The sequence below is a fragment of the Phoxinus phoxinus genome (genome assembly GCF_949152265.1).
Source record: "Phoxinus phoxinus genome assembly, chromosome: 23".
In the NCBI taxonomy this organism is placed as follows: Eukaryota; Metazoa; Chordata; class Actinopteri; order Cypriniformes; family Leuciscidae; genus Phoxinus; species Phoxinus phoxinus.
The window spans coordinates 21,762,957-21,789,860 of record NC_136898.1 but is presented as its reverse complement, the minus strand read 5'-3'; the positions used below and the strand labels follow the sequence as shown (position 1 = coordinate 21,789,860).

The window sequence follows — 26,904 nt, the reverse complement described above, 5'->3', positions numbered from 1 at the left end:
TTTGCCAAAATGTGCAGCATTTTGCCTAATATTGCGCATAAATACTACATTTTTATAGCATACTAACAAACTACTCTTATAATTTCTCTCAAAGTTATGAACAAACTTTCTTCCAGTAAGATTAACAGAATGTTCGTTCAATAATATTTTCTGTTATGTGTGTCGTAATGTAATGTTTTACTGTAATGTTTTCTGTTAACACGCCTAATAATTAACTAGCTATTTGGAGGACAAATTTGTACCGTGACCAAAACCTGACAGAATCTCCAAAAAGTCCCCTTCAGGGACGTGCTCATTTGTAAATCTGGTATAAAAAATTAAGTAATTAAATGGTTTTTAAATATGTAAAAATGCAGAAAGTTTAGTGTGATGAGTAGGTTTAGGGTCAGGGTTAGTGTAAGGGGACATAATATACAGTTTGTACAGTATAAAAATCATTACGTCTATGGAATGTCCCCATTTAGATAGCTAAGTGTGTGTGTGTGTGTGTTTCCCCCTTAAATCCTTTCTGTAATTCCATATAATATGATATAAAATACATAATGATGTATATTCGACTGTTTTCTCAGGCAGCCGAGCCGATTAGTTGTGCTAGTTTCATGTCTCTCACAACACTTTGCACTCTCTTTCTCTCATTATAAAATAACTCACAGTAATATTTCATGTCACTTTATTTTTATATATGCATTTCGGTAGATGTGTAATAGGCATGATAATGTACAGTCAGTCGGCCATTATTACAGAAGAATATGATAATCAGATATGGTCCATATTACACCCTTACATATAATGAAGGGCTAACATTTATTCACATATTCAAATAGGAATGTCTTCAATTTTCAGTTTTAAATGACATAAAAAATTAAAAACACCAGATTTTCATGCTGATGTCCTGAAGTACAAATTAAAACAAGCAAATAAGACATCTGTAATATGGTTTCTGTCTTTAACAATGTATCCAATGTATTAAGATATATGATACAGACACGAGGAACTGCATAACAGGAATGAGCAATAGTTCATAAGTCAAATACACAAGAAAAGTTTGCAGGTGATCAGATATGGTCATAATGCAGCCGTCCCCTTCCCGTTCATCCTCACAGAACACCGCACATGGTTCATGTTCTCTCTCTTCAACATTATTTTCTTTCTCTCTTTATTTAAAAGTCATTGACCGAATATCATTATTATCTCCAGAGAGGCTCAGTTGGGGGATATGGTCACCAGCATATTCTGTGTGGATAAAAGGGTGAAAAGTATGAAAAGATGTTCATGGTAACATTAATAACTTATTTATTTGATGATCAACTTGTCATGAATACCTCTGCATATTCCCCTTTCGAAAATAACATCATCGATTGCAATATCACTCCTTACTGATGCACCCCTGGTGGCTTCAAACACGATCTAAGTATGTAGACAAATAGACATAATATATTAATGAAAATTACATATTCAATGTTGACTAAACATTTTTTAAATAATTCTTAAAATGTAAAAAAAATAAAATATTAATCCAAAATCGGTTCGGTTGAGCTTCTGCTTATGTTCGCTTATCAATGTTTATATGTGAATAAAAGCCTAAATTAAAAAAAGTGATCGAGTCCCTTCAGAACATTTGGAATAAGCCGGTCAATTCATATGGATTAGTTTTACGATCTCTTTATGAACTTTTTGAAGTGTCAAAATGGTAGTTGCGTAGTGTCAATGGAGGGACAGAAAGCTCTCAGATTTCATTAAAAACATCATTTATGTTCTGAAGATGAACGTTTTACGGGTTTGGAACGACATGAGGGCGGGTAATTAATGGCAGAATTTAAATTTTTGGATGAACTAAGATCACAGGTCACAACCAATTATTGTTAGGCTTATGAAGTTCTTGGTAAAAATTAATAAATGATTGGGGGGGGGGTTCCTCTGAGTTCGGGCCAAATCCCTCCCCTCGGATCCCTCCCCTCGGACAGCACGCCCAAATACACATAACCTTTACTTTAATCATATGCAAGTGTGAACTCATGAATGCAGTTTAATGCAACTAACCTGGTGTTGTTGGTCATATTGGTAGTTTATTGATGCCCTGAGCCAGGAGATGCCCTGTTCTCCGAGGCTCGTCCACAGTAATTTGTCCTCATTTTCTTGTCCAGTCTGGAGGTAAACGCTCAGCTGGCCAATCCCTGATCCATACATATGGTAGTAGAACTGCAAGCACTGTGGTTCCCTAGAGCCGCGCAGAGAGCTGGAGAAGAGGCGCGCCTTGTGTCCGGGCAGCATCACGGATGCCTCGATGTGCAAATAATGACCTAAAGGCAGAGAAGCGTACTCAGTCTCAGGTACAATACGATTTAGTTACCACAGAAAATAATTGTGTTGTGTCCCTCTGTTTGCATTATACAAATAAAAATATTTACAATAATAGATATCAGTAGATAACCGGTATGCCTGATTACTTTCACATGTGAGAATCTATAACTAAAGTGATGTTTACATGGAGCATGATCAGCATCTGCCAAGAAAGTAGTCCCACCTCAAAAGGATGATTTAGGCCTTGTGGTGCTCTCGCGGGTTACCAGGAGCTAACGACTTCATGGACCGTAACTACCACAATGTTAACAGAAAGTAAATAAAGTTAATAAAAAGCCGATTTGACGATTACTTGACTGACAGGACAGCTGTTTCGGTGGTTGCCTAGCAACATAAAAACCGCAGCGCACTGCTCGTTCAGTGTGATGGGCCAGAGCTGTGCGCCTCGCGTTTTCGAACCTGAAAAACGTCATGTGTGATCGCTTTATAAACACATTTCATGATTTGAAAAAGTCAAATTTAAAGTTTTACATTCAATTAGAACTATCAATTATTACACAATCTGAAGAACCTTAACATCCTTGGAACCTTTTCATTGCTCAAAAGGTTCTTTATTGTTCTTTAGACTTTTAAAATGTTCTTCACACTAAGAAAACATGGTTCGAAATGACATACATCTAAACGTTTTTTCCTTGAAAACAAATTCTTCATGCCTTAAAATAGCTTCAATGTAACTCTACACCCTTGCCTCGTTTAGTTTACGCGGTTCTATGAATATGCAAATTAGCCCCGCCTCCACTCACTCACACCAGCTCAGAGATTCACTCGTTGATGATCACACGTTGATCTGATTGGTTACAAGGTAGTTTGTGACGTCAGAAACACCAGCGATTTCAAACCGTGTTTTTGAGACTGAGAAAATACTCAGTAATAGTGTTGACTTATGAATTTCTACATGGTTTGTCTTAAAGCGTATTAAAAACACCACATAGACACATAAACAACATTAAAATCTTGATTTTCACCACAGTGGGACTTGAACATAAAAAGTTCTTCTATGGCTTTATTTTTATAAAAAAAAAAAAAAAAAAAAAAAAACTGTGATTTTTTTTTTTATATATATATATATATATATATATATATATATATTATTTATTATTTTAATAAAATAAAATACTGTGGAAAAGTCACTGTGAAAAGTCCCCTTTTGCAACCTTTATTTTTTCGAGTGCACGTGACGAGTGTTTAAAGGGTTTTCAGGGACGGTTGGAAGCTCACCCACTCCAGTGGTGTGGTCTCCTCTCGGCCCAGTGTAAGATGTTGGTGTGGGTCCTCTGGCCAGCATCCAGTCGCCTGAGTCTCCTTCCTTATCCTGAGTGTATCCACAGAGACCGGCCTCAAAGTCACAGTGAGACGGGACTGACAGAGAAGATGCTGTGACAAAAATATCAAGGAATCAACTGGGTATTAATCCCATGCACAGAGTTTTGTAAATAAATGAAGCTTTTTTTACCTAACAGTGCGCAATCCCCAAGGGTCACTTTAATGTCATCGAGACCCACAGAACCACAACTCCAAACATTTTTGCATGTGCTGATGAAAACCACCTTCATCACGCAGATGTAGAAAAAACACATCATTAAGATTATGACAATAATCTTAATATAGACAATACAACAACAAATCTGAAAATAAATACAGTGTACATCTATATTTAAATGCATAATATTTAAAAAGTATAAAGCAAAACTCATATATGGGTCAGTGGACAGTATGAATAATCCTCAGACCGTCTCATTTTTCCAGATGTTATACAGGTTTATTTCTCTAAATCTGGATCTTGTTGTAATAAAAGTCATGTGAGGCATAAACCCATGTCTTGCTAACAGATGCTAGAGCAGTCGGCCAAAAGCGTCTGAGATTCTGCATGTCTCTTAAAGACCCTGTGAAATGTTCATTGAAATCAAGTACAGTTTTTAAAAATATACTTTTACTACAAGTGCACATTCAAGAGAAATCCATCAGCCAATATGTGTATGTCATGACGCCATCTTCAGAGACTGATGTCTTGCATGTCTTAACAATTCAATTGTGATGTTTAAATTGGTGGAAAAATAATTTTGACTGACTTTAGCGCACAGTTTGTAGTCCATCTCTGTTAGCTTTGCAGCTAGCGTTTATATGCTGATGTTTTAAAAATGCATACCTGAGCATTCTTCTGACTTTGAAAGGTCAGTTCAACTGCAATCCAAACGTTTCTTATCTTCTCATTCTGGCTCCATATTTGCTCTTGTTTAGTACCGTCTCTGTAATACAGATACGCGGAGAGGACTTGATCTGCTCCACTAAGACCTCGCAGGGAGTAGAAGAACTTCAGGCAGTATTTCTGATTCCCTGGCATTGGCGGGCCGGACAAACGGCTGAAGTATCCAGACTGTAAACTGGAGCGAGAGTTTGCCAACAGAAAGGATCCTGTTCAGAAAGTACAACCATTTTTAGCGCTTTTAATGCTTTACAATGTCTTAATCATTAAAGGGGTGGTAATAAGAGGGGTGATAAAAGGGGGTAATCACAAGATATATAATAATAAATAAATATCTGATGTCCCCAAAGTGTGTGTGTGTGAAGTTTTAGCACAAAATACCCCACAGATATTTTTATAAAGCATGTTAAAGTTGTCACTTTTTAAGGGTTTGCAAAAACGCACCGTTTTGTGCCTGGCCCTTTAAATGCAAATAAGCTGCACAGTGGGCGGGGTTTCAAGAGCTCATGTGTTAGCAGCTGCGATTACCTCACGCACACACACTAAAATGACAGAAACTGTTCTGGCTTTAATGTTAAAACGGAGTCAGACAAAGATGGAGAGACTCAAGAAGAAGTGACAACATGTAGAAGCAACAGGACGTCTCTGAATGGTTAGTTGATGAATTTATGTTGCTGATGTGGAGTCAACTCTTCAATTAGCATATTCTGTCATGATAATCTATAAATCGCTCGTACAGGAACTGTTGTGAGATGCACACAGTGACTTTCTATTGCATGTGAAAAGATGGATGCTAAAGTTTGAGCTGACTCACAAATGTACTCGACTACAACTCTTCCTCTTCTCACCATGGACTGTGTGTTCCCGGGGGCGGGGTTTATGTACATTTTAGGGTTGCTGATGTCACGTGTAGTCGCTACCAGCCGTTTGTTGTAGTCCTTTTCTTAAAAAGCAAATATCTTCCTTTGCTTTGAACTTTGAGCGTTGTAACTTTGCAGATGTTGTTTATGCTCAAACAGCAACATTACACACTAACTACAGTTAGAAAAGTCAAATCATACTCAACCACCCCTTTAAGGTATTTTATATACACTATCGTTTTATATATGGGACCCTGGACCACGAAACCAGTCATAAGTCGCACGGGTATGCCTACATTTGTTAGCCTGGCTAACGCCAGACCCAATTCTCGTTGAGACTTGGGTCTGGGAACCACATGTGCATTTTCTCGAATTTGAGGCGTGGTTTACGAATGCCCGGCGCCGTTTATTGGGTCTCATTCATGAAACACGAGCAGAACGAATTCTTGTGTAAATCGTGTGTAAAGTGGTTCTGGCGTAAATTTTTGGATTCATTAAAATGTTCGTATTTTCCAAATGTTAGTTGGTACGAAAGAAATCTACACCTGCTCCCAGCCACGCGTAAATAGTGCGTTTAACATCCGAATGTTTTGCTCATTAATAAGGCTGCATTTTAATTCACCTTAAGCGGGTACATATTTACACACAGCATTTTGAAAAAAATATTATATATAGTAATTACATGTGGTTTTTATTTTTACTTTTATTATGAGAGCCAGTAATAGCAAACGGAACACTTTAATCAAATAATTAATTGCTTTCAATAGGGCTGGGCTATATTTTTTCGAAGTGAACTAATTCGTTTTTTGCAGTCGCTTCATGTCGAACCATTTTCTTTTCACTTCTGGGACTGTTCGATTAACAGATGAAACTCCAGTAACTGCATCTGTATGCTGCCAAGCTTCCTTTTTTTAGGACCTGATACGCCACTATAGGCTACGCTTGAAAATAAAATGTGGCGTTTTTAATGAACATCTGATAATAAAACTTCAATTTCTGCATCTGAGAAATTGTTCTTTTTCATTCGCTTTTGAGAAGACATGTTGAAATCCTTCGTTTGGTGTCATAATATGATGCCCATATATGGTTGTCAGTAGGATTTAATGGGCGGGATTTATGGTAATTGAGAATGAGCGTGCACGCGCGTCCCATTTACGACTGATTGGAATTCATTAACACACACACACGTTTCACTATCACATCTGACGTTTACGAAGTATTTGTGAATCAGGAGAAGAGTTTTCGGGAAGGTCTCTTTACGCGCAAATCACTCACATATTTACTCGTATATTTACGAATGTTTCATGAATGAGACCCATTGGGTGCTAAGAATGTCTATCAAATGCGCCTGTACGCTCATAGTCAATCGTTTCCATTATACCAGATGACGTATGTAGAGCGACAGAAATTAGACAAGGAAGAAGACGATGGGTAAGATATTTTTGTGTAAACAATGACGTTCAGCGACTATTGCCGTTTGTGCAAGATAAACATGAGGGTCGAAGGTATATATGGATATAAGGCTATACATTTGTGGCAATAGCCAACAAAACACTGTATGGGTCAAAATTATCGATTTTTCTTTTATGCCTAAATTCATTAGGATATTAAGTAAAGATCATGATCCATGAAGATATTTAGTAAATTTCCTACTGTAAATATATAAAAAAAATATTTTTGTGAGTGAATGCAGCACAATCGCCAACAGAAATGCACAACTTTAAAGGAGATTTTCTCAATATTTCGATTTTTTTGCACCCTCAGATTCCAGATTTTCAATTAGTTGTATCTCGACCAAATATTTTCCTATCATAACAAACCATACATCGATGGAAAGTTTATTTATTCAGCTTTCAGATGATGTATAAATCTAAATTAATAAATATAAATTAATCGCATCCAAAATAAAAGTTTGTGTTTGCATAATATATGTGTGTGTACTGTGTATAATTATTATGTATAAATACCAGAGCCAGACAGTAACGGAGTACATTTACTTGAGTACAGTACTGTAAGCCGGCTGATTCGGCCCAACTTCCGGTTTCTCGAACAGCCGGTAAAGGAAGCCGTGTTCTAGTCTCTCCAGCGTTTTAAAGGAATTTTGGTTAAATAAGACACAGGTTCTCATATGCAATTATCTCGTTTTAATCTGACTCCATTAATTAAATAAAAGTTCAATGTGCAATAATGTTATGTTTACACTTAAATAGTTACAACATGATGTAATGAGAATTTAAACCATTTGTAACCAGCATAAATGTTACCTAAGAGAGGAGAGAGAGAGAGAAAGAAAGAGAGAGAGAGAGAGAGAAAGAGAGAGAGAGAGAAAGAGAGAGAGAGAGAGAGAGAGAGAGAGAGAGAGAGAGAGAGAGAGAGAGAGAGAGAGAGAGAGAGAGAGAGAGAGAGAGAGAGAGAGAGAGAGAGAGAGAGAGAGAGAGAGAGAGAGAGAGAGAGAGAGAGCGAGAGGGAGAGGGAGAGGGAGAGAGACCCTCTCCCCAGCTTGGCATCCAAAGACAAGAGAGCGAAGCACCTTTGCTGTCCAGTTTTGTCATTTCTCCCCCACCGTGTCCCCAGCACCCAGGTGTGAGACATTCAAACTGACCAATCAGACCATCACAATTTTCTCCATTGTCCCAATCACTGCTATGCTGGAAATGTCTTAATGAAAAGAAAATGTCTTTGTTGCATTGAAATAATCTTGGATTATTTCCAACCTTACAAGTACTTGAGTAAAGTACAGATCCCTCAAAATTGTACTTAAGTATCATTTTTTGGGAGTACTCATGACTTTACTCAAGTACATTTGAGAGGCAAATATTGTACTCTTTACTCCACTACATTTCTATCCATAACCGTGAGTACTGAGTACCCGTTACTTCTTCTTCTTCTTCTTCAAAAAAAGGAAAATAAAAAACAATCTCGGAAACCCTCAGTTTGTTGTTTCCCTCTCAAACGTGACTGGATTGTGCAGGCGTCACTGATTGGGACAGCCTATCAGCAATCACCTTTCAGAGGTGTGGTTCAGAGGTGTGTCAGAACATTGCTATATTGCCTTCTTTGCTGGTTTAGGTTTATTTATTTGATTGATGAAAAAACAGAGAAACTCATATGTACACACAATTGTTAGTTCAAATGTGGGTGCAAAAAAGCCATTAAAACTCTAGCAGAGGTTTGTCAGAGCGTTGCCATTGTGCTATTGCCTTGTGGGCAAGTGCGAAATGTTAAATAAAGCAATGTGGTAAAAAGATGAAAATTACTTGATTTTACTTTCAATTCCTTTTACATTATCCAAGGTATTAACTTTTTTCATAACTCCATGTAGGACGTTTCTGTACATAAATGTAAGCACTGTGGCAGTAGTAATGCAATTTTTAGAAAATGTACTCTTGTACTCTTGATACTCAAGTACTTTTAAAAACAAGTACTTCAGTACTTTTACTTGAGTAGACATCTGACTGTAGTACTTTTACTTGTACTTGAGTAAAATTTAGCTAGGGGTATCTGTACTTTTACTCAAGTAATGAAGCTGTGTACTCTGTCCACCTCTGATAAATACACACACATTTATGTATATAACAATGACAATTTAAAGGCATTCACTTCCTGCTCAGCTACTGTTCGGACGCTTTTGCTTACTGCTCCGCGCTTTGCTCTATCGCTTTTATATTTTTATATTTTATCTTCTTTTATCAACTAATTTCAACTCCAGCAAATCAGCACAGTGCTCAAACGCTTGGATTACAACAAAAAAGCTGAATTATTTTATTCGACCAGCCTCCCACTGAAAGTTTACATTCCGGGGAAGAGAAAACACAACTGCATAAGGATAAGAGAAAATGCCTCTTCTGGAATCTACTTGCTGCACTAACTGCCACAGACTTTTACAAAGGATTGCAGTTCTTGAAACAAAGTTATTTGCGGGACCACCAAACCAGACGGAACACACAACAGAGCTCCGTCATGGACGCCCTCAGCATACAGCCGGTGAGTTTCATGAATCTACTGCTCCTCCACAGGCCATACTGAGTGTAGAGAAACAAGTCGATCGACTTACAAATCGATGGCACTATCAGGGAGCGAGACCCAAAGGCACTCGAGACATCAGATTGTCACGAGTATCACATATTGCCGCAATAGCATCCTCTACCCCAGACACGGCTCTGACAAGGATTGCAAACACTGGTCTCCTACCACCGCCTATACATCTTGAGAATAGATTTGAAGTATTAATGAATGTAAAATGAGGAATCTCCAAACGTGATGAATGTGATCGAACACAGACTGGATAAGCCAGTAGCTAACACTGATGCTAACCTGCGCTCAAGGTCGAGCAGACAGCGGCACTCAGCTCAGAGCCTAGCCGAGCACACGACTCTGATAGTAGGAGACTCCATTATCCGAAACACTAGTAGCAGGGATACAACTACGTGCTGCCTTCCACAAGCAACAATTTCTGATGTAAACAGGGAACTTGAGAACATTCTGATGAAACATAAGACTGCAAATCGACTCATCATTCATGTGGGGAAAAATGATATTCATAAAGAGCAGTCAGAACTCCTTAAGAAGGATTTCAATGAACTTTTTGAAACACTTAAAAGACTGAAAGTACAAACATTCATAAGTGGACCACTCCCAGCAAGAGGAACAAACAGGTTTTCACGGTTGCTTGGGCTTAATACATGGCTCCAAAAAACCTGCAATATAAAAGGAGTGAACTTCATTGACAACTTCAATCTTTTCTGGAGTCAGAGGCAACTGTTCCAACAGGACGGCCTCCACCCAAACAAACTTGGTTCAAGAGTGCTAAAGGACAATATCTACTTCTCCCTCAATCATCCTTCTGCAGTGTGTGCCAATCCACTCAACCTGAATGGCACGCACACACCTGGATACAGTATGAATGACCACAGGACTTCACTCCAGCACCTGAATGGACATGCGGTTGACACGTCACACAAGGACAATGATAACACCACTCAGCCACAACAACTTCTGCTCACGGACACAATCTCAGCTGAGCCCTGCCCACAGAGCTCACCACAGACAGACTGTGACATACTAGAACTGCTCCAAGATTCAGCACCCAAGGACGACTTCCTGGAAAACAGCCAGGGAAACCAGGACAGCATATTACAGCCTCCGATAACACCAGAGCAACAGCCCCTCTCACCAGACACGCTATCTCTATCTCCAGCATCTCCACTTCTGGGCTTCTCAGAGAAAATGGAAAAACTGGTCTATGCTGGAACCAAACTATCCCACTCTTTTGCAAGCCCCCAGATATCAACCAAAAAACAGCAGGCCCTAAAACCACCAAAGCCTGCAGGCCCCGCTCGCCCTCCCCCTCCTCCTGCAAGAGTTCTTCGGGCTCTGCCACAACGACAGGGCTCACACCCTCCTCCTTCTGCTCGAGGTGAACCAAAAACAACTGATACCAGCTCTCATTGATATGTGCCGGGTCCCCGCTATGATAACAGTAACTTTCTCAAATGTTTACAGAACAAGCGGGAACCCTGTGTGCCTGTATCTTTCTCTATTGCTGTTCGATTACATGATAGAAAGTCTAAGGCCTTCAAAAGCCGTACAGCAAACCCATCTAATCTGGTGCCTATTACACGCCAAACTAAGACTGCTGTGGGGACAAAAAGTAAGACTGTCAAGTTAGCACTTTTAAACATCTGCTCACTTAAAAACAAATCACTTCTAGTCAATGACTTAATAACCACATACAACCTGGATTTTATGTTTCTAAATGAAGCTAGAAGACAACTGCAGTGCAACTGTCCTCAATGAAACATCCCCTCCTAACTTTACTTTTATGAGTGTCTGCAGAGCGGGTAGGAGAGGTGGGGGAGTAGCTGCTCTTTTTAAAGATGTCTATCAATGTAAGCAAATATCATTTGGTAATTACCCGTCTTTTGAATATCTGGGTATTGTGTTAAAAGGTGCTCCACGCATTTTACTTATAATTGTTTACAGGCCTCCAAAATACTCTTCAGCCTTTGCTGAGGACTTTACAGAACTGTTATCAACCATTTCCTCAGAGTTTGACTGTTTTGCTATTTCTGGAGATTTTAACATTCACATAGATAATGCAGAAAACAATATGGCAAAAGAAATCAAAACTGTTTTAAAAACTTTTGATCTGACTCAGCATGTACATGGACCGACACACAATCGTGGACACACTCTAGATTTACTTATCAGTAAGGGTCTAAACATTTCATCGATTGTTATTAAGGATGTAGCACTGTCTGATCATTTCTGTATTTTCTTTGATATATTGATCTCTCCTGCCATTGAAGCTAGATCTGTGTCTGTCAAGAAGAGATGCTTAAATGAGAACACTAGTGTACTATTTATGAAGGCTATATCTTTAACACCAAGCATATCTGCTGACTCTGTTGATTTTCTCCTTGATTCTTTTAACTCAAAAGTTAAAAGTGTAATTGATGATATTGCTCCTGTGAAAGTCAGGAAGAGTGGTAGACAAAAAGCACCTTGGAGAAACTCAACAGCAGTGCAAAATATGAAAAGACAATGCAGAAAAGCAGAGCGCATGTGGCGGAAGACAAAACTTGTAGTCCACTATAACATCTACAAAGACACCATCCATGCTTTCAATATGGAATTAGGCAAAGCTAGACAGACTTTCTTCTCAAATATTATTAACAGCAACTTAAACAACACACGCACTCTTTTTGCTACTGTAGAGAGACTGACAAACCCCCCGAGCCAGATTCCCAGTGAAATGCTCTCAGACAGCAAGTGCAGTGAGTTCGCTTCTTTCTTCTCTGAGAAAATCAATAATATCAGAAAGGTGATCAGCACATCCTTGAGTTGCACTGGGGTCAGACAGATCAGACCACAACCTGAGAAAGTAGTTACTATGTCTGATTTCAAAGAAATTGATGGCAAAATTTTAGAAGAAACCGTACAGCACCTTAAAACATCAACCTGCGCCCTTGACGCTCTTCCCACATCTTTCTTCAAAAGTGTGTTAAACAGCTTAGAAGCAGATCTGCTAGAAGTGGTAAATGCCTCACTTCTCTCTGGAAGTTTTCCAAACTCCCTGAAAACTGCAGTTGTCAAACCCCTCCTGAAAAAGAGTAATATGGATAAGACTATATTAAGCAATTATAGACCGATCTCAAATCTTCCTTTCATTGGCAAGATCATTGAAAAAGTTGTTTTCAATCAGCTGAACAAATTCTTAAGCTCGAATGGATACTTTGACAATTTTCAATCTGGTTTCCGATCGCATCACAGCACAGAGACAGCGCTCATAAAGATAATTAACGATATTCGCTTAAATACTGATACAGGCAAAATATCAGTGTTGGTGCTACTCGACCTCAGTGCTGCTTTTGACACTGTCGATCACAACATACTTCTTGACAGGCTGGAAAACTGGGTGGGTCTTTCTGGGATAGTCCTAAAATGGTTCAGGTCATACTTAGAAGAGAGAGGTTATTATGTGAGTATAGGAGACCATAAGTCTGAGTGGACATCCATGACATGCGGAGTTCCTCAAGGCTCAATTCTTGCGCCACTCCTATTCAACCTGTACATGCTTCCAATGAGCCAAATAATGAGAAAGAACCAAATCTCTTACCACAGCTATGCAGACGACACACAGATCTACTTAGCCCTATCGCCAAACGATTACAGCCCCATTGACTCCCTATTCCAATGCATTGATGAAGTAAACAGCTGGATGTGCCAAAACTTTCTTCAGTTAAACAAAGACAAAACTGAAGTCATTGCGTTTGGAAACAAAGATGAAGTTCTCAAGGTGAACGCATACCTCCACTCTAGAGGTCAAACAACTAAAAATCAAGTCAGGAATCTTGGTGTGTCTCTAGAGTCAGACCTTAGCTTCAGTAGTCATGTCAAAGCAATAACCAAATCAGCATATTATCATCTGAAAAATATTGCAAGAATTAGATGCTTTGTTTCCAGTCAGGACTTAGAAAAACTTGTGCATGCTTTCATCACCAGCAGGGTGGATTATTGTAATGGACTCCTTACTGGCCTTCCCAAAAAGACCATAAGACAGTTGCAGCTCGTACAGAACGCTGCCGCCAGGATCCTAAGCAGAACCAGAAAATTTGAACACATCACACCAGTCCTCAGGTCTTTACACTGGCTTCCAGTCACATTTAGGATTGATTTTAAAGTATTATTACTGGTATATAAATCATTTAATGGCCTAGGTCCTAAATACATTGCAGATATGCTCACTGAATATAAACCCAACAGATCACTCAGATCATTAGGATCACATCAACTAGAAATACCAAGGGTTCACTCAAAGCAAGGAGAGTCCGCTTTTAGCTATTATGCCAGCCGCAGCTGGAACCAGCTTCCAGAAGAGATCAGGTGTGCTCCTACAGTAGCCACATTCAAATCCAGACTCAAAACACTTCTGTTTAGCTTTGCATTTACTGAATGAGCATTGTGCCACTGTTCGATATTAAAGTTTTAGTCTGAGAAAGAGCTAAGAATGTGAATGCTGGGCTAAGGAAAGTGAAAAGAATGTGCAAGTAAATGAAAGAGAAAAGAAAGTTGATACAGGGAAGTCGTAAGAAGATTGAAAGAGAATAGAAAGTTGATAGAATTAAAGAATTAAAGAAGATTGAAAGAGAATAGAAAGTTGATACAGGGAAGTCGTAAGAAGATTGAAAGAGAAAAGGAAGTTGATAGATGGCAAGTCGTAAGAAGATTGAAAGAGAATAGAAAGTTGATAGATGGCAAGTCGTAAGAAGATTGAAAGAGAATAGAAAGTTGATAGATGGTAAGAAGATTGAAAGAGAAAAGAAAGTTGATGCATGTAAGTCGTAAGAAGATCCTTTTAAAAGAAAGATCTATAATAGCTACCGGTCGATATAAAATACGTCCGACTGTTTGCACTGTATTTTATTATTTTTTTTTTTTTTTCCAAACTGTGATTCAGGAAGATTTTATTAATTTTTAGAGCTGTCTGATTGGAAGAGATTTTGAAGGGGAACGGGAGAGCTTCACTCCGACGAGGCGAGTGAAGATTAGCTATACTACGGAGAGTATAGAGGTTCGCTGTTTGTTTAAAACAGCAAAAGTGAAACGTGCTCTGTGGGGGCCCAGTGGGGCAATACTGGTGTGGTACACCACCCCAGCAGAGGACGTCCCTGGATTGTAGGTCCAGTGGCACCGCAAACCTGCTCAATCACTTCCATCTCAGACACGGTTTTAATTATTCTTATTTCTTTTGATTATTTTAATTTCTTCTATGTAAAGCACTTTGAATTACCACTGTTTAGCTTTGCATTTACTGGATGAGCACTGTGCCACTGTTCGTCCGACTGTTTGCACTGTATTTTATTTTCTAAACTGTTTTAATTATTCTTATTTCTTTTATTATCTATGTAATTATTTTTATTTTTATTTCTTCTATGTAAAGCACTTTGAATTACCACTGTGTATGAAATGTGCTATATAAATAAACTTGCCTTGCCTTGCCTTGCCTTGCCTATATATTTAAGAAATATTTGCTTTTATATACTGTATATACATTTATATAATTTATATTCAACATATCAATATTGTATATATAAATATAACCAATTTTTCTTAAATATATACATGATTGTGTGTGTTTATATATATATATATATATAAATAATTATACACAGTACACACACATATATTATGTAAACACAAACTTTTATTTTGAATGCGATTAATCGCGATTCATCTTTTGACAGCCCTAATTTAAACAAATTGACACAAGACACATTATATATATACAGTATATATATACACTGACCCCAGACCTTTGACTGGTAGTGTGCATTATACGCGGCTGTACCTGCTCCTGTCGTATGGTCTCCAGCGCTGTAGATGTTGGGCTTGACAGACACTCTCCTCCACAGTGGACTACCCATCACTGTCTGGACATACTGACAATATCCTGACTCAAAGTCACAGTTTGCAATAGATGGATCAAATGTTGGCTCTGTGAGAAGTGAAAACACATTTTTAAGTGGTCATGTAGGATCATTGGGTATTGAATTGAGCTTTGAGGTGTTCAAACAGACCTGTGCCTGCGTGACAGAACTCTGGAGAGAAGGAAACGTCATCGAGAAGCACGTATCCTCCATGAGGACTGTTGAACGATCCCTCAAACACCAACTGGTAAGATATACACACACATATAAAGGCTAGGGCTGTCAATTGTACATGTAGTGTGATAAATTATTATGTTCAACAATTAAATCACGCTAAACTGAACATTTAACATTATTTAAATGATTTAAAATTAAACATTAAGTCTAATTACATGTCTTAAAACACAGATTTTTTTTAACTCCCCCTGTAGTCAATAATTGTATCCCTTAAAACTCATCTTTGATCACCAAAATGAAATATTTAAACGTTTTTTCCTGTGAAAAAAAAATTATTCATGCTTTACAATAGCTTGAATGTAACTCTAACTTTACACTCTTGCCTAATTTCCATGAATCCATATAACTATGAATATGCTAATTGATCCTTCACTAAGCCCCACCCTCCTTAGTTACTGTTGCTACGCCTGACAAGCTTTCGCACCTGGCACGTCTATTGCAGTGTGTGTATGCACCGGTGTCAGACATTCCCGAGGAGATAATTAGTCATTTTTGGCGAACAGGTGAAATATCTGAGAGAGCGAGACAGTAAGCATTCGAGGGATATATCCACGACAGAAAATGCCACGATTAGAGAATAATTTAATCAAAATTGAAGCTAAAGCCTATAGGTCCCAGCGCAAGCAGAAACACCAGAAACAGTTTGTGACGTCAGAAACGCCAGCGATTTCAAACCGTGTTTTTGAGACTGTCTTTGGTTCACTGATGTTTTAAGGAGAAAATACTCAGCAATGGTGTTGACATGAATTTACACATGGTTTGTCTTAAAGCATATTAAAAACACCACATAGACATATAAACAACATTAAAGGGCTTGATTTTCACCACAGGGGGACTTTAACTTAAAGGAGTAGTTCACTTTAAAATGAAAATTAGCCCATGATTTACTCACCCTCAAGCCAATAGTGTACATGACATTCTTCTTTCAGACGAACACAACCAGAGTCATATTAATAAATGTCCTGGCTCTTCCAAGCTTTATAAGGGCAGTGACTGTTTATGTTTTGAAGTCTATAAAAGTGCATCTGTCCATGATAAAAGTGCTCCACACGGCTCCGGGGGGTTAATAGAGGCCTTCTGAAGTGAAGCCATGCGCTTGTGTAAGAAAAATATCCATATTTAAACGTACTTTATAAAGTAAAATAACTATCAAATGAACAAACGGATTCCACTTGATATTCTGCTGATATTTACGCTACGCCATGACGCACTCGCTAATGCCGACGTCATAAGTAGAGCAAGTTGCGCTTTAGGCGTAAGTAGACTGCGTATGTTCGTTTGGCCGGAAGCTAGAATTTTACTTTGTAACATGTTAAATAGAAATTTTTCTTACACAAACTTATCGGTTTGCTTCAGAAGGCCTTCAAATATTCTTATTTTAATTTTTTTTCATATTAATGAACACACAATCGAAATTGACGTAATTACGCCGGATTTAGCACAATGCTAATTTCCATCCGTAGTCCCACACATACAAAAAACACGAACAAACAAACAACATGCATAACAACTAATAAACATATCAAGCTAAAAAACATTAAAAGTACCTATACTATATAAAATACTAATGGTAATACTTAAATGGTAATAAATAGATAGATTTATAATAGTATAAAAATCGAAATAAATCTATTTATCTGCCTACCTATTGAAATCTACCTTTTTACCTAAAGTTCACATTTTTGATTATTATTCAGCCATCTTTTAAGCGGTTTCTTAAATGATACAAAGGTAGTCCCCGGAGCCGTGTGGAGTTAGTTTATGACGGATGGATGCAGTTTTTAGAGGTTCATACTGTTGGTTGCAATTCACTGCCATTATCAAGCTGGGAAGAGCCAGGACATTTTTTAATACTCCGATTGTGTTCGTCTGAAAGAAGACAGTCATATACACATAGGATGGCTTGAGGGTGAGTAAATCATGGGATCATTTTCATTGTAAAGTGAACTTCTCCTTTAATGGGAACGTTAGCAAAACATTCTTCTAATTAGATGGGTATTTTCTTTAAAACCCTTTTTTTCCTGTGACGACCTTCCGGAACAGCATCAATAAAACAACACGCACTTTTATTTCTTAGGTTTTTGACTAAACAGCGAACAGTAATTTTGCAGCTTATTCTGACAGTTCGAGACTGTTTGCCTGGTCAGTTTTATTATGATGTGCTTTGGTGGTGGTTGCATCTGAACTAGATGTTCCCGCAATAATGGACCGGCATGATGTGGTTTATGTGTCTTGGTCAGTCCTTACCTCAATAGGATAGGGAGCTTTCAGGTCCACTTGTACAGGCATCCAGACCCTGGCTTCTGGACTCCAGTCCGCGTGGTTGTTTTCAGGTAGATCGGCTCTCCACAGCTCCTGATATTGTCCAGCCCGATCCCTGCTGAAGAGGGAGAACAGATGGTCCCCAGCGTGATCCTGCTGGTACTGGAAGCTCAGGCAGCCCGACATGGGCACTGTGGTCATCGGAGACACCAGCTCGGCCACCTCCTGGAAGCTCCTAGTGTCAGTGGAGTCCACATACATGTACTGACCTGTGTAGAGGAAGAAAACGGCATGACTGACAGAACCTCGCTATGAGGAAAATCCATGTTTTACCGTAACAGGATGTCAGACAGTGTAACAGGAAGTGGGTCTTTCATGTTTCATGACTGGCTGAAGTGTGTAATAATGTCTATGGTCAAACTGTACAAGATTATACGATACAACGTTATCCACTTTTTTTTTAAGATCATAAGATAAAACTTTCAAAGATAATTTTAGTGTGTATATTATACAATAAAACATTTTCACACAAAAAACGAATCACATTACACTATACCATAATAAGATTTTTTAAATTATGTAAATTTCATATATTATAAATATCATAGAATTTTATTACATTAAACGTATGTTTTTGGTATTATATGATATATTTGTTTTAAATCATACCGGGTTAGAAATGATATGCTGAAAATCTTTCAAACTATTTTCTATTGTACATGATTATAATCATAAAAAACAATTGATTTTTATATTTTTCAAATCGTATAAGATTATATAACTTTTGGTAAACTTTTTGAAAATATATTTTTTTTGTATTGTGTAAAATTATAGAACTTATAAAATATATATTTTTGTATCATAGTATATGTATAAAATTAAATACAGATAAAATTGCATACATTTTTGGTATTGCATAAGATTACTGTAATGCTATATTTGTTTTCATTATACAGGTATATTATACAAATAAACAATTTTTTTAAAAATCGCAAAAATTGTTTATGGTTTGTATAATAATATACATAATTTATATAAAAAAAATTTTTTTGTATTATTCAAGATTACAACAAAAAAATTATAGAACATTTTCCATGTCGTCTAAGATTATACAATATAATGTGTTTTTAAAAATATATATTGAATAAGATTTGAAGGCTATGTCACATATGATAAAGCAGACTAACCTGTCCCATCAGCATCATCTGAGCGTCCCACACGCCAGTTCATATATCTGTTCCTGTTTGAGTATCCACACAGGTGAGCTTCTTCAAAGGCACACTCTTTGGGGTCACATGACCAGGAAAAGGAGTCATTATTTTTGCATTAAAAGCCTCTGCAAGCCTTTTAGGGCAATAACATTTGAGCACAACGCTGACTAGCATAAGAACTGAGCAACATAAATCTGGGTTCATTTAAAATATTTTCTTTTACCTCAGGAATGTGCACATAGGAATAGCCATTATAACATTGTTAGGAAAGAATAGTATCTTTTTTTCCCGTGATTAATAGTTATTTTCATGTGGTTGGCCCTGATTTTGGCATTACATTGTTAATGATACAAGGAAACAAAGTGAAAGGTTGCTGGGCTGATTCAAACATGCTGTTTACTGGCTGAAGTTAAAGGAGCGCACTAACCTATACAGTATTTGTCAGAGATCTTGATCTCATAGATGGACACGCTGCTGCCTTCTTCTTCTCCAAGTTTGCCTTCAATGACAATCTACAAATGTGGAGCGAACTTGTCATTATTCTCACATGACAATAATACATACATCAGCAAATCTAGAGTAGGCCAGTTCATAAAAATATGTTCTTAGCATGTTTTGCTTATGTTCATATTAAGTTGTGAAAACGTTATTTCTGAATGTTCTATGAACAGTCAAAACATCCAGTTAAAAAAAAAAAAAATATATATATATATATATATATATATATATATATATATATATATATATATATATTGGTTATGTGAACTTTAAAGGTAGGGTAGGCAATGTTTTTTTTCTAAACACATTTTGTTATACTGGTTGAAACTCTCTTTACATCCTGATTACAATCAATAATAGAAGTGGCCTAAATATTACAAATGTTCTTATACACTATCTTCTGTGGAAGTCTCAGGACCAAAAAATGTTCGTCCAATCATTGCATGAAAGGATGTCCTGTCTGTTAAAGCTGCAGTCCGGCACTTTTTTGGGTTTAAAAATATCAAAAAAGACATTTTGGAAAAAAAACTTAACCAGCCAGTGTTCAAAACGATCTGCTTGCCTTACCTCGATTCAAAACGGTAAGCTTGTAATAATGATTTTAATTCCAGTGGTACTGGTGGATTTCCGCGGGAATTTCGAGCATGTCTTTGCGTCATTACGTCACTTCTGTACACATAGAGAAGGAGTCCCCTGCTAGCGTGTGTGGATGATGGTGGAGATTTAGCTTAGCACTTTGTATGGCGGATCCCGAAAGTTTAAAGCGACAATCACCAGGGACAACTGGAGATTCACCAGTTGTAAAACACAAAGACTTTGGACTTCAGATTGGCTACAGAAAAAATATATTTTTCACGTTTTGACGTGATATACTGTAAGCAATAGTCAGATTTAATCAGCATGATATATAGCCTACTGCAATGCTTCCCCCACCCCCCGAATTTGGTCAGAACAAACGTGAATGTTACTTACTTGTTCAGATGACATTTTCCGATGAAAATTCTAATGTTGACACTTTCAAAAAGTATACTCTGAGATTGCTGATGAAAGTACAGTATCCACACAGCGACGCGGCAGCCTCAATACATTGTGTTCATCCGCGCTGTTTCATGCCGATTTACTACCCACGCACAGTTAATAATTCCGCGAATAACTGCAATTGCAGATTTCTAACAGAGATGGCGACAAAGAGGAAAAACGACGGACTGCAGCTTTAACATAAGCATTTGCATGCTTCCACAGTCATCAGTGCGTTCAGTAAGGCTGTGCAATGCAGAGTTGTAGACAGACGTCAGTCACTGAGCGCCGCAAACGAACAGTAGCCAACTTTTACACTTCCTTCTGAACCCAAACAACGAGCTTATGCTGCGTTCACGCAATGTCATAACTGTAATTACGAGATGGCAACCTGTGACGTTCTAGCTGTTTACATCCTCAGACAGGCTTTGGAGACGTTTGGATCTTATGCTTTCAAAGCTAGCTTGCTATTGCTAGCCTTTCCAAAATCGCCTACCCCACCTTTAAAGGAACACGCCGACTTTTTGGGACTTTAGATTATTCCCCGTGTCCCCCAGAGTTAGATAAGTCTATACATACCCTTCTCATCTCCGTGCGTGCCGTAACTCTGTCTGACACACCCACCGCTAGCCTAGCTTAGCACAAAGACTGGAGGTAAATGGCTCCAGCTAGCATACTGCTCCCAATAAGTGACAAAATCACTCCGCAGAAGTAGCAGTGCTTCGCCTTCGGAGAATATAGTTTCCAGTGTGTATACGGTTAGAAGATGGCTGTGTCTCATGTGACCTTGTTATTTGTACACGCTGTGACTATAGAAATCACAACATGTAAATAGGAAAATGTTGGGGTTATTTTGTCACTTATTGGGAGCAGTATGCTAGCTGGAGCCATTTACCTCCAGTCTTTGTGCTAAGCTAGGCTAGCGGTGGGTGCGTCAGACAGAGTTACGGCACGCACGGAGATGAGAAGGGTATGTGTGGACTTATCTAACTCTGGGGGACACGGTGGATAGGCGAAAGTCCCAAAAAGTCGGCGTGTTCCTCTAAGGCAGGGGTGGGGAACGTTGGTCCTGGAGAGCCACAGCCCTGCAGAGTTTAGTTCCAGCCCTAATCAAACACACCTGAACCAGCTAATCAATGTCTTTAGGATCATTAAAGGAGAACTTTTAAGTTAATCTTGATCGTTATACCATTGGCTTTGTGAGTATTGTCTATAGAAAAAAAAAACGAACCGGATTGGTGCTTGCAACAAGGAGCTGCTACCGCTAATGCCCAGAGCTCCCACTCAGCTAAAACGGTTATGGGGGCATATTCATAAAGAGTGTTTTTGTGCCTCTTAACAGACACAAAATGCAATTAAAATGTCTGTCCAACATGAACAGGGTCCGTACATGACAACAAGATGCGTTTAGCAACTTATCCATTGTTTAAATTCACCTAAATAGTGTTTTAGACGGCTAGCTGTAGTCTCGAGCTGAAGTCCCGTGGGAACTCCCGTTGTAGCCGGAAAAAGGTAAATAGAAAAGTGCAGGTGGAGGAGCGTCGTGTGTGTGTGTGAAGAGTGATGATCGGAGTTGCTCACAAATGAAGAAGAAATGGTTCGTAACATAACAATGGAGAATATAGAAGATTTTGAACACATGGAAGAGGCTTTTGAGTTTGATGATCGTCCTTATTTATTCAAACCCGAGTATACAGACAAAGAACTAGCCTCACACTCTTCAGTCAACAATACCTTTTCCCGGCTACAACCGGAGTTCCCACGGGACTTCAGCGCGAGACTACAGCTAGCCGTCTAAAACACTATTTAGGTGAATTTAAACAATGGCTAAACGCATCTTGTTGTCATGTAAGGACCCTGTTCATGTTGGACAGACATTTTAATAGCATTTTGTGTCTGTTAGAGGCACAAAAACACTCTTTATGAATATGCCCCCATAACTGCCGTTAGCTGAGTGAGCTCTGGGCATTAGCGGTATTACCGACGTTCCCCACCCCTGCTCTAAGGAAACATTACATTTGATAATTTTGCAAACATAATGGGAATGTTACTTTTGAATGTTCTCTATACACATTGTAAAACCAGTAGAAGCATTTAAAAAATGTTAGATGAACATCCAACTAAAATATTTCAGAAAAAAATATGTATAAATCTTTGTGCTATCATTTTGAGAACATTATTGAAGACCAGATCACTTTGAACGGACATTCTAATGTTACTAGAAGAATGTTCGTTCATAACCGTGCCAGAATGTTAGCGGAGAACATCTTCTGTTAGCGGAGAACATCTTCTGTTAGCGGAGAACATCTTCTGTTAGCTGGGTATTAACAGCTCTCACCTTAAATGTTTCGGTGGAGTTCTGAAGGTCAATGCTGGCGATGAGCCAGCTGTCAGACGGGCTTTGTGTCGTCCAGAGCACCTGATCGAAACTCTCTGCGTCTGTGCGCTTCTGCACCTGCAGGGAAGCGCCGGCTGTGACCTGATACACCACCCTGACACAGCTCCAGTCCTGCTGATCCACATCTGGACCCAGAAGAACCGCCTTTCCCTGGTCCTCCTGGACGCGCTCCTCAACTGTGATGAAGTGTCCTGAGTGAAGCCGAAGGAAAAAAACAACATTCATGGCAAGAGTTTGTGCGTACAGCTGGGAAAGCAAAACTGTTTTTAGCAGTGACAGACCACTTATCAAGCAAACTTCCACTTTTGTTTCATGACTGAAATGCTAAAATACATCCGTCAGGTGTCACATGTCGGCATGGGCTTCGATTGTCTCCACATTTGTATTTAAGCCTTACATTTCTTCTTAATTTCCTCTGCTTAAATCAAAAGCAAATGATGCAGTGGGCTTGTGGAAATGCGATTCATGCCACGTTTAAACACAACAATTCGCCAATCCAATAATGTGCTATTTCACTATCTCCAGATGCCGTAAACATTGAGGCCACTGCATCCAGATGTGTCTCACTGAACACGATTTCTTCACTTTTTCTGGGCTTTCAATGCATTGAGTTCACATGTTTTTTAACTTTGAAAACAATGTCAAACTATATTTGGAATAAACCATGTGAAACATTGCTTTTCACAAGCCTAAAAGTGGTCTAAAAGGGTTAGTTCACCCAAAAAAATAATAATTGTGTGTGTGTGTGTGTGTGTGTGTTGTACAAGAGAAAAGGAGAATTTTTGAAGAATTTCTATACAGCTCTTTTCCACACGACACCAGTTCATAGTGACTCGTGCACTATTTGCAAATCTTCCAAAGCGATTAACATTTTTTTTTTTAACTTAATTCTTTCTTTTGTGTTGGATTTTATATATATTTATATATTAGATGATAGATATATTACACATGGCAAGTGGTTAGAAATGTGTTTGTATTCCAGATGTATTCTTTTGGTTTTAATTTTTTTTTAGCATTTTTTAAATGTCAAAAATATATGATTTTGTGTTCATTTGTAAACTGTTTGTGTTCCGCTTCCACCAAGAATTGCATTCGCTCAGAAAGCACACATAATTTTTGCCAGCAAATGCAGTTTCTTCAGGGAACGCAATTATTTATTTTTTCATCACCATGTCCCTTTAGGGGTTCCGTAATAAACTTTTTTTCAAAAACAATTTTAAAGGTAATTTTTTTTTTTTACAGATATCATAAATTATTAATAAATAACATAAGTAACATTACAGTTTTTTTGTGGGGTTGTAGGCTATGAATTTTTACATGGCATTTTCATAAAAAGTTTTTAAAATGTATTAAAATAATTTGACCATAACTGCTTCACTGCCTATTTCATTTTAGTAAAATAATAATGATAATGCCAAACTACTCAATAACATTTTATTTTCAAGTTTTCTCTCCTTCTGCATTATGATATCAGGACAGATGCACCACTTTTCTTTTCTTTTTTACTTTATGCCCTAAAATGATCAAAGTGAACATCAATTCAGAAATTAAAAAGCATGTTCATTACAAGAGGCTTATTAAAGAAATTGTTTACAATTAAAATTTTAATGTATATTTCATAGATTAATAGACCTGCTAAAAAAAATTGCATCATGCCATTGACTCATCAGAATAATCAGATATCATCCACTCATGTAATGGTGACCTTGGCATCTTATGATTAAAAAACGCACTGCGATCATGTTCATCTGCTGAAACTCACCGGACGGGTCGAGGGTCCAGCTGAGAAAGCCTGGGTCGGACACATAGTCACATGTGCTCTCCTGAAAGCTACAGGAGCCTGGCAAAAGCTCTGCTTTAGCTGTCACTGAGAGAAAAGAGCACAAACACACACTTATGCATGTGCAATGATGGACATGACAACCAATCAAACCAAGTCCTCACCGATCAAGCTCAGCACGTAGAAAGAAAGCATCTTCTCTACGGTTTGTCCTGCAAAGACGAATCAGACCCGCTTCAGCAGAAGAGGACTAGACTTCACTTTTTCATCATGACGCTCAGATGTGATCCTTCTGTCTGGCTGGAGAAGAAGAAAAAGAAAAAGGGAGGGAAGAAGGAAGAGGGGTTCAGTAATGTTGACCAGACTCAGAGGTTCCCTTACCTCAGAACTGCGGACCCTCCAAACACCTTTATTAGATCAGATCCAGATGGAGAATACCTTTGTTTTCTCTCTTTAATGAGTGACATCTTGAAATCAGACAGTCGCTTGTAAAGTATTTCCACTGTGCCATCTGGAGCAGCACAATATCTCCCTCTCCTGTTACTCAGGCAAGAATCCAGTCAGAACTGTGTTCTAGTTATGAAACATGTGTTGATGATATGAGCACATCTGCGTTGTACTTTGTCATCATGAAATCAAAATGTTTATGGAATATTGCAGAATTTATTATAAATGGTTTATCCATGCACAACATCATTACTTTTTTTAATTCATGTGCTTCATAATCTTTAATAAAAATAACTTTCAGCAACATCTCTCCTCCTTTCTGATGATGTGTTCACCGGCGAGAGGGCGGAGCAACCTGTCACTCACATGAGATCCACCAATAGCAAACCACAACCGTCCAATCAATTCCCCACGGACAACATCAAGTCCAATTTGTTCTTGTTCCAGAAGCCGTTTCACTCGGATATATACGTACGTGACAATAGGGAAGAAAAGACTATCACAACTTCCGTTCCGTGATCTTATGGGACATTATTATAGAAATAAAAAAATTCTGTGATTACTCACGATAAAAACCTTGTTTTTTATATATTTTATAATGTCATAATTTCACATTTAATCTCCAAATTAATGTAGAAACAACAAAGACAGTATATTTTAAATATTTGTCTAAAATGTAGGAAATATACAGAAATGTAATAAAGTTATCAAACAGTTTGCACTGCATAAATGTTGAATTATACATAGATTAATCCTTATTAAAGTTACAAATGTTCTTTTGTCAAGAGCAGTGAGTGTTTCTTCTGTTCCCTTTACTGACAGAAAGCTTTATTTGGCTACTGTCCCTTTAAGAGCAGCCGCTGCTGACAGAGACGCGGATCTCACACGCGCATCATTCTCTCACAACTCTTTATGTTCATTTAAGACTTTATTTAACTCATTTAAGAGTGATCAGTCTGCTCTTATGAGGATACTCGAAAATACGGACATTTTTGGAGAATTGCGTGTTAGTTCGGCCAACTTCAAGCCGAAAGAGAACGTACTCGGTTACTAACGTAACCTCGGTTCTCTCTAGGAGAGGGAACGAGTACTGCGTCGAAAGAACGCTACGGGAAAGTATTTCTTTGTCGAGATTGAAGCCTAAAAATTAATCCTTAATTTTGTACATATGTAAAACGCTTTTCTGTAGCATACAACCCTAGGCGGAGCAATATCGCTCACCCATTGGCTGCTCCGCCAGAAAAGCACAGCCTATGCGAGGCCAGAGACGCTGACCAATGAGGGCGCTTCGCGCCCATTCTGCGTCATCTCCCGCCGAAACAGGCGTGGCCTAGGTCTATAAATACGAGCATAGCTGTCTAACACACCGATTTTCGTCACGAAAGCGACGCAGCGTGGGCACGCACGGCATGAGACGCAGTACTCGTTCCCTCTCCTAGAGAGAACCGAGGTTACGTTAGTAACCGAGTACGTTCTCTTACGTAGAGTTCTCTCGTACTGCGTCGAAAGAACGCTACGGGAACCCCATGTAAAACGCCGTGCGTGCTCTTGGACCGACACAGACACCTAAGGGCGCGCGCGCCCTGGCATACAAGTGCCTACCCCAAGAAGTATAGGGAGAGCGGCTAAAATAGCATCATCCCTTTATAGTAGTGCCTCTAAGGGCATAATAACATATATATGAAATATTATATATATATA

The 26,904-nt window shown here is 38.4% G+C and overlaps 1 protein-coding gene across 2 annotated transcripts; it reads right to left on the bottom strand.

Annotated features, from left to right (window-relative positions):
- Positions 1–654: 654 nt before the first annotated feature.
- mamdc2b (MAM domain containing 2b) lies at positions 655–25,331 on the bottom strand. 2 transcript variants are annotated; one of them, XM_079600161.1, is made up of 15 exons: positions 25,195–25,331; positions 24,921–25,056; positions 24,739–24,843; positions 22,917–23,167; positions 19,491–19,575; positions 19,040–19,135; positions 17,838–18,121; positions 15,504–15,597; positions 15,275–15,421; positions 4,508–4,773; positions 3,815–3,908; positions 3,580–3,735; positions 2,041–2,300; positions 1,323–1,407; positions 655–1,233 (listed from the first exon to the last, which is right to left on the bottom strand). In XM_079600161.1, exons 2-15 carry the CDS (start codon positions 24,949–24,951, stop codon positions 1,157–1,159), a joined length of 2,031 nt encoding a protein of 676 aa, XP_079456287.1. In that variant the 5' UTR covers positions 24,952–25,056; positions 25,195–25,331; the 3' UTR covers positions 655–1,156. The 2 variants fall into 2 exon arrangements, with proteins under 2 accessions (XP_079456287.1, XP_079456288.1); XM_079600162.1 differs by having other exon boundaries at positions 25,138–25,293.
- Between the last annotated feature and the right edge of the window lie 1,573 nt (positions 25,332–26,904).